The 9,232-nt window shown below is 41.7% G+C and overlaps 1 protein-coding gene across 1 annotated transcript in view; it reads left to right on the forward strand.

Annotated features, from left to right (window-relative positions):
* Positions 1-8,927, forward strand: part of CDC16 (cell division cycle 16) — a gene marked incomplete at both ends in the record, with an annotated part of 34,394 nt that extends 25,467 nt beyond the window's left edge. The window contains 4 exons of the mRNA XM_080689906.1: positions 2,113-2,174; positions 3,540-3,675; positions 5,430-5,520; positions 8,668-8,927. Of these exons, the coding sequence (XP_080546032.1) occupies positions 2,113-2,174; positions 3,540-3,675; positions 5,430-5,520; positions 8,668-8,927 (549 nt within the window). The remainder of the gene's footprint in view (positions 1-2,112; positions 2,175-3,539; positions 3,676-5,429; positions 5,521-8,667) is intronic.
* Positions 8,928-9,232: the final 305 nt, after the last annotated feature.

The following is a 9,232-nucleotide window of genomic DNA, read 5'->3' on the forward strand; positions in this document are numbered from 1 at the left end:
AAACACAGGGTTTCACTAAATTGCAGCTGGCCTCACAAAGTTTCTGAGGCTGGCGGTGAACCTGTGATCTTTCTGTCTCAGCCTCCTAAGTACTGGTATTACAAGCGTGCATAATTTCAGATCTACAGATCAAAGTTGGAATTAACAAGATCCCCAGGAGATTTGTCTTAAATAGAAAAGTTTGAGATGTATGCTCCTGAGTCATACTTAAAGTTGAAATTATATTCTTTTCATTCAGAGGCACTTGGCAGTCTTGCTAGCTATTTAAAATACGGGTTTCATTGTTTCAATTGTGCTTTCACCAAAGTGTCAAAAGCCTCCTAAAAGTTTCACGAAGGGAGCTGGGTGTGGTGGCACAAGCCTGTAATCCCAGTACTTGTGCCTTTGAGACAGGAGGCTCTCACAGGTTTGTGGCCAGCCTCAGCAACTTAGGCCTTCTGCGACTTAGTGAGACCCTGTTTCAAAATAAAAAATAGGACTAGTAGTGTAGCTCAGAGGTTGAATGCCCCTGGGCTCAGCTATAAGTACTCCCCCCAACATACACCAAAGTTATATGAAGGGAAAACACTATTGGATTTTAGTTATAAACTGCAGCAGTTGTCAAAAGGGCCAGATCGGAAGGATTTGTTTCCGTTCACATAGGCTATGTTTTTAGGGCCAGTCTCAGCAGTTAGCAAAGGTGACTCAAGTCTCTTCATTCATTAGCTGACATGTGTTTTAAAAGGCTAGGCATTAAGCTGGGTGTGGTGGCGCATGCTTGTAATCCCAGCATTTGGGAGGCTGAGACAGGAGGATCGGGGTTCATGGACAGCCTCAGCTACTTAGTGAGGCCCTTTGCCAACTCAGTGAGACCCTGTTTCAAAAAGAATAAAAAGAAAATAGGGCTGGGGGTGTAGCTCAGAGATAGAATGCCCCTGGGTTCCATCTCCAGTACCGCAAAAAAAAAAAAAAAAAAAAAAAGGCATTGAATGTAGCAGAAACTAGAAATTTCCTGCCCTTGGGTCTTTGGGGGATGTAAATAAATCGGCAGTAATAACGGAGTATGATTGAGGAATAAAGTACTCACATAAAAGGGTAATTTACCAGACATGAGGGTGGTCAGAAAGGTCTGGTTACCTCACAAACCTCAGTCCTGAGGTGAGCAGACGTTAGCCAGGCAGAAACAGTTTTAGGTGTAGAGATTCATAGCAAATGTCAAGAAATGAGTCAGGAAGGGAAGAGAAGGGTAAGTATGGGTCATTAGTAGCCTTGAAATGATATTAGAGTTTGTACTTTTTATGTTGGGAGAGTAGGAAAACAAGGGGTTTCAGAACACTATCGTCAGGCTTGTAGCTTGGGACCCAGTCTAGATTTTTGTTAGTGGGAAACTGAGGGTCACAGGTTAGTTATTCTTAAAAGGTGAAAGGAGCACCCTAGGGAGTCTTAGAGGGTCCAGTGTTCTTGTTCCCATTGGCTGTGGGTGGAACACTTTGGACAGGGTTAGGGTGCTGGAATGGCTGGAGAGAGATGAGTATGGCACATTGGCTTTAAAGTGCTTATGTTCTAAGTAGAAATATTTAGCAGGCAGATAGATATAAAGACACTGTTTCAGAGAGAGAGTTCTGGGCTGCAGGTATGCATTTTATTTATTTATTTATTTATCTATTTATTTATTTATTTTTCGGTATTGGGGATGGAACCCAGGGGCATTCTACCTCCAAGTGACACCCCCAGCCCTATTTTTTATTTTGAAACAGGGTCTCACTGAGTTACAAAGGGCCTCACTAAGTAGCTGAGGCTGGCTTTGAACTTGTGCAATCCTCCTGTCTCAGCTTCCCAAATGCTGGGATTACAAGCGTGCAACACCATGCCCCACCATACCCCGCAGGTATGCAATTTAAACTCCTTTGGCATGAATGGGCTCTTGGGCAAAATTGTGTCAATTACAATAGAGTCCTTGGGAGATCTCCTGTCTAGGGAATAAAGATGGATAAACCAGAGAATCCTTTGTCTAGTACAGAGGAAAAGGCACACATTAGAAGAGCCCAGCCTAAAGAGATATGAAGTGATTCAGCACAAATAATCAGGCTAAACGCAACTTGTATAACTTGTGGCTTGATGTTGCTGTTTTAGGTGACCGTTGACAAGTGGGAACCTTTGTTGAACAATTTGGGGCATGTCTGCAGGAAACTTAAGTAAGTGAAGCAGGGCATTTTCAGAATGTCTTTGATTAAAAGTTGACTTGATTTTGAATAGTGTACTTCCTATTTTTATTTTATGAGATCCTTGGTTTTCTGTGCTTGGCTGCTTAGCTGTACCAAACACCAAATCACTGTTGTTATTTATCTCTGTTGTATAATTTCATATTAGAAACATATATGAGATTATAAATAGCAAAAACATTTTAATACATTTTATAACATTTAATTACAAGTAGCAAAAACATTGTTTTATAAATAAAATACCAATTTTATTTTAGTCTTATTTTTTTTTGAAACAGGGTCTCACTGAGTTGCGAAGGGTCTCACTAAGTAGCTGAGGCTGTCCGTGAATAGTGATTCTCAGGTCTCTGCCTCCCGAATGCTGGGATTACAAGCGTGAGCCACCACGTCCAGCAAATACCAATTTTTTTAGGTTAAAAATTTTGTTGTTCAAAACTAATTCAGAAGGGTCAGGACCATGGGATCTAATTATGACCATATTCATATTCTCACTGTCCTGAGAGGTTTCATGATGTGGTAAGTGGTCATGGTTAAGAAATGAGTTTTTGCCGGGCATGGTGGTGCATGCTTGTAATTCGAGCATTGGGGAGGCTGAGACAGGAGGATCGTGGTTCGTGGACGGCCTCACCTACTTAGTGAGGCCCTCCACAACTCAGTGAGACCCTGTTTCAAAATAAAAAATAGGGCAGGGGGTGTAGCTTGGAGGTAGAATGCCCCTGGGTTCCATCCCCAGTACTGCCAAAAAAAAAAAAAAAAAAAGAAAGAAAGAAAGAAAGAAGAAGTGAGTTCTTTGTTTTCAAATAAGTCATTAAGTCATGAATTGTAGGCTAGTTAGGATCTAGCCAGCTTTTCTCTTATAGGATTTCTGAGTCTTTACTTTCCATTATAATCCATAGCCTTTCCCAAACTTTAATTGAACATATTCCAGAAAACGTGGGGGAACACTGAGCAACTTTTGGACCTTAAAGCAAAATTTCTTGGCTGCTTCTAACTTCCTGGTGGAGGTTTGCCGTCAAATGAAAAGGTGGTGTGTGATGAGGCACAGGCCAGAAGTTGTGCATGAAGTTGTGTTTGGGTGTTCCTCAAACAGCAAAAGGAATACAGCAGATCGTGGAGGAGTTCCTGCAGCCAACTGAAGGGCTTGCCAGGAAAATGCAATTTAAGGTGTTGAATTCCATAAAAGTAGGTATGGGGCAGTTGCCAGTCTGAATTGCTACTAATAGAGGAAAATTCCTATGTGTCTACATAGATCGACATGCATCACAGATTTAGAAATGTGGTACTTTCACTGTGCTTAATAATTTTTTTCCTCTTCCCCTTCTTGTCTTTCCTCAACAGAAAATATGCAGAGGCACTGGATTACCACCGACAGGCATTGGTGTTAATTCCTCAGAATGCATCCACCTATTCCGCCATAGGATATATCCATAGTCTGATGGGCAACTTTGAAAATGCTGTGGACTATTTCCACACAGTATGTCTTTTGTTTATACCTACCTTTAGATCTGGTTAACATTTGCCACTTCTTTTTTTTTCTAAAGATCTTTTCAGTTTTATGTTACTGTTTTACACTTCTTTAGTCAGCCTTGTGTTTTATTCTCTTTCTTAGTAGAGAATAAAACACACTGTGCAGTATTCACCACATTCAAGACAGATGTGAGACTGGTCTAAAGTGCAGTGAGGCCAGGGTCAGTCTGGGCATCCCATCTAGGCAGGTAGTGCAGACATGTCTGCTCACAGTGATGACCCTGGGAGCTCATAGTCTTTGCCGCCCCCATCAATACGATTTATTCCCGTAGGTCATGTCAGTAGAGGAACAGAAACAGCCTGTGCACTTATCACAAGGAACTCATGTACCTTACTCATAGCTAAGGTCCCCTGAATGAGCATGGCAACCAAAAGAGAAAAGCACTGGCAATTAAACTTAAACATAAATTTTCTATCATTTAACTTTTTTGTGCTTAAAGGAAATACCCTTCTGAACATATTTAGACATAGATGATATTTTTTTAATACCGAAGATTGAATCCAGTAGCATTCTACCTCCAAGCTAAACCCCCAGCCCTATTTTTATTCTTTATTTGGAAACAGGGTCTCACTGAGTTGTAGAGGGCCTCACTAAGTAGCTGAGGCTGTCCACAAACCTGTGATCCTCCTGTCTCAGCCTCCCAAGTACTGGGATTACAAGTGTGCGCCACCACGCCCAGCATTAGAAATAGATTTTTATTAGAGCTCATTCTTAATGCAAACATAAAACAATGAGATAAAAGATTCCAACTCAAGTGGTCAGTACTCACTTTCCCTAAATGCTGCTTTCGTGGTGGCATGTGCCTGTTCCTGTTTTCTCTCAGGCCCTCTCAGACAGCAGAAGAAGGCTTTTCATCAGACCTCCACTCAAGTATCATCTCTACATGTTCTTTGCATGATCTTTGGTCTCAAATGACCACCAAGTTCACATGGCGTGAGCAGAACAGCCACACCACAGCTGTGGCTTGGGACCAGCAGGACTGAAAAGACACCAGTAATAAGACATCTCAGGTTCAGAAATGGCAGAATTTTAGGAAGCATGGGCCTTACAATCAATGAACTACTACTATTTGGAGAGAGAGAAAATGTGAGACAGTACATTATTTCAAAGACAAATTCATCAGTGACAGGTTCATAACTGCTTTTCAAGGTTAGGCAACATTTCCAGGGCCCTGGAGTATTGAGCTAGTCAGAGTATGGTGGCACGTACCTATAATCCCAGTACTTGGGAGGATCACAGGTTTGCGGCCAGCTTCAGCAATTTAGGGAAACCCTCAACAACCTAGTGAGATCTTGTTTCAAACTAAAAAATGAAAGGGCTGGGTTGGAGGATAGTTTGAAGGTAGGAATCTCCTGGGTCCAATCCTCAGGGTCAAAACAAAACAAAAAAAATTAGAAGCTTGGACTAGGCAGGTTTTCTGGTCTTATATAGTGTTCCAGATGTGTATGTTTGATTATTAGCTAATTAGTGCCAAACAGTTTTCTAATCATGAGGTAGGGTTCAAGCATAAGAACACAATGGTGGTGAACCTCTATGACCCTCTGGCCCTTGTCAGACTGTAGCACCTGCCCACCTCGTAGCTGTTTCCATCAATACCCTGCCACTCCGGCCCTGGGATATTTTGAAGGGAATCAATGTGAATATATTTTTAAATGACAAATGATTATATTTTAATATCTGTACTCAATCTTTTTTGGCAGGCCCTTGGTCTTAGGCGAGATGACACATTTTCTGTTACAATGCTTGGTCATTGCATTGAAATGTACATTGGTGATTCTGAAGCTTATATTGGTAAGATTGTAATCACTCTGATTGGCATTATATTCCATTGTTTAGACTTGTGCATCTCTGGTTGATTTTCTGAATTCTCATCCAAGGTTGTAAGTTTATCTTTTTTCTGTTCTAACTACATTAATATTAAGAAACTCCATTTATTTGTTAGAACACTGTAGAGGGCTTTAATGACTCATCAGTTTTCAGTTTCGAGCTGACTGCGGGCTATACGTGGAGCACTGTTCAAGTGAAGTATGGTGTTAGAGAAGTTGATTGAACTGCACAGTGGGAGAAGAAATCTTAGGTTTTCTAATAAACAAATGGAGGGCTCTGGACTCTTTTTTTCTTTTTTGTAGTACTGGGGCTTGAACCCATGGGCATTTCTTCTTCTGAGTTACATCCCTGAAGGGTTCTGGTCTCTACTTTATGATGAAAGAAAGGTACAGCATAATACTAATTTTTACATTTCAGTGGAACATTAGGTTGGCTTGCCTTGCCTGAACAGTGGTATGTAATTCATTAAATTATTTTTGTAATGATAAGCTAGTAATAGGATATGTTTGAATAGAATTGGTATATGTGGATACTCCTTTCAGTGCGCACATTAAGGTTCAATCTTGAGAACTGGACCTTGGGGCAGGCAAGGATTTTACAGAATGTGAAACTCCAATAGAAGAAAAAAGATAAAAATAAGATGGGCTTTAATAAAATGAAGAACTTCTTTTAATTAAAATCACCATTAAGAGAGTAGAGGGCAGGAGGCCAAGACCGGAGGATCGCGGTTTGCAGACAGCCTCAGCTACTACATAGTGAGGCCCTCTGCAACTTAGTGAGACCCTGTTTCAAAATAAAGAATAAAAAATAGGGTGGTGTAGCTTGGAGGTTGAATGCCGCTGGGTTCCATCCCCAGACCCGCAAAAAAAAGAGAGAGAGAGAGAGTAGAGGGCATGCCGTTGACCGGAAGGAGTGATTCACAATATATGTACACATCAAAGAACTCAGGTCTAGAGCATGCAGAGTCCTGCATGTCAGTAAGAATAGGTTAAACCAGAAATGGACAAACACTCGAGGATCATGACAAAAGTCAGCACCTAGGAAGTTAGGGAGAACATGACCACACTAAACAATGCCACTCTAGGGAGCAAATTGACGTCATGGTGAGGAATGGCTGCCTACCCTCTGGAGTGGCCAAGATTAAGCATTGTGGAACAATTGGACCTCTGTATGTTGTGAATTATTGGTAGGGTCATAAATGAGTAAAGCTTCTAGGAAGCTGCAGCACAGCTGTTGAAATTCCCACTTAATCCATTGCTGTGTAAAAGCTGCTTTAAAGCTTGGTGGCCTCAGTCACCGTGATGCGTTGCTTTTAGAATTCTGAGTGCTGCTCTGCAGGCCTCACCTAGTTCTCTTTGTGAACACGAGGCTGGGTGGTCTCACCTGTGAGTGGAGAAGCTCAGCTGGAACAGCTGGGCCTCTCTGCAGCTCTCATCCCAGGCGCCTTGATAATATGTTGGGTTAGGGATCTAAAAGTAAAGAACCAAAGTTCTCAGACCTCTTGAAAGTGGGCAGTTGTGTGACTTCACTTCATCACACTCGGTTCAGAAGAAGCCACATATTAGGCTCAGAGTCTCCATGGCAGGGCTATCCAAGGGTGAGGACACAGGAACTTTGGTTCATTGTGAGGTGTTGGGATAGTGGGCGACCATATTGTTCTAATGACAGCAGTTCTGCTATCAGGAGTGAGCCCAACAGAAACAAGTGCCTCTTGGCCTAAGATTGTCTATTGCAAGTTTGCTCATGTTTGCAACTAACTGGAAATGACCCAGGTGTCCAGCAGTGGGAGAATGGAGAAACAAATTGTAGTGTATTCATTTAACAGAACACCACATATTTAAAAGATTACTGAGTCTTATAGCAACTGGGATGTATTTCCGACCTGGAGAGAGGAAGTGTGTACTGATTACACCACTTATAGAAAAACTAGTAATGAGTATAAAACTAGTGGTGATGGAGAAGCCAGAGTGCTGATGACTGCAGACTTGGAAAGCAGGGCGTGCAGGCAGGAAGGGATGGGGTGACCATGTGAGTGGGCAGTGCTTCAGGTTCTGCCTGCAGGAGTTATGTGGATGTGTGTGCGATAATTCAGCTGTGCAGACAAAAGGAAGCACACTGGCTGTTCATCTTACAACTCAGTTCTTGAAGAAAGCTCAAAAACACCTCTGTATCCTGAAGACTGGGTCAGAGAAGCCTTAGTTCTGCTGCTTAGCAGCCCCTGTGACTTTGGGGCAGATCTGAGCTTCAGCTTGCTCATTTGCTCACAGAGGAGTCAGAAAGCTCAAGTGGGAAGCTCATGTGGAGCTAAGCAAGCAAGGGCTAGAGATGCCACTATGCGTGGCATGTTCCCTCTGCTCCAGGAGGTATTCTCAGTGAGATCGCTGTTACTATTTCCTCCTTACTATTTCTATTTTTAGAAGGTTTATATGTCATTAACTGCCAAAATAGCTAATCCTGAAAGCTATTAGTTTGAAGTATGTAAAATCATCAGTTATGTCAGAAATTATTGAATCTTAATGGTTCTGCTCAGATCTGTCCAAATACAGTTTTGACATAAGGAAATCATATTTTGTGAGCTGGGCGTGGTAGTGCATGCTTGTAATCCCCACGCTTGGGAGGCTGAGACAGGATTGCACAAGTTGGAAGCCAGCATCAGCTACTTAGTGAGGCTCTCAGCAACTTAGTGAGACCCTGTTTCCAAATAAAGTATAAAATATGTCTGGCAGTATAGCCCAGACGTAGAAAAGCCCCTGGGTTCCACCCCCAATACCACACACACACAAAAAAAATTTTTTTTGCTTACTGCAGTTTCTATGATCATAAGATTGGAAATTCTGCCCAATAGGCACACCACAAATGCCACCTCTAACCGTGGGGGAGAGCAGTGCTTGAGGTCTTCATCAGTGTTTAAGTGGCTTTGGAATTGGTGGCTGTGGTGCCTTGTGGGGATCACAGCTGATGTGCTTCCAGAAGTCTTCCCAACACCTTCCTTGACAATGATGGAAACCATTATACTCTTAAAGTAGCTTGATTTAAGTGATAGAAGCACTGTGTTTATCGATGGAAATAACAGATGATGGAACTTATTCTAATTGTGGTATTTCTTTTTAGGAGCAGACATTAAAGACAAATTAAAATGTTATGACTTTGATGTGCATACAATGAAGACACTAAAAAACATTATTTCACCTCCGTGGGATTTCAGAGAATTTGAAGCAGAAAAACAGAATGAAGAAGAATCAGGGCTTACACCACTGGAAAATGCCAGGAAAACTCCAGATTCCAGGCCTTCTTTGGAAGAAACGTTTGAAATTGAAATGAATGAAAGTGACATGATGTTAGAGACATCTGTGTCAGACCACAGTTCATGACTGCAGACAGTGGTCTCACGCCAGCTCCTGCTAGCATAAGTTGTACTCCCTTACATTCTTGCCACATCTTAAGAATTCCCATTTGTTAACATGAATCCTAACTACATTTCTACGTTTAGGACCAGAGGCCTGCCTTGAGAGACTGGATATCACACCTTTGCAACAGATGTTTTCTGAGTCTCTGAACCTACAAGTAGTTTTATGTAGCAGAATAAAGAAGGTAAACCATCCATTGTCTCTTTTTCTTAATCAAAGAATTTCTGCTTTGGACTAATTTTAAATTTAGAGAAAATTTGCCAAGATGG

Source organism: Muscardinus avellanarius (assembly GCF_963383645.1).
Source record: "Muscardinus avellanarius genome assembly, chromosome: 2".
NCBI classification, from domain to species: domain Eukaryota; kingdom Metazoa; phylum Chordata; class Mammalia; order Rodentia; family Gliridae; genus Muscardinus; species Muscardinus avellanarius.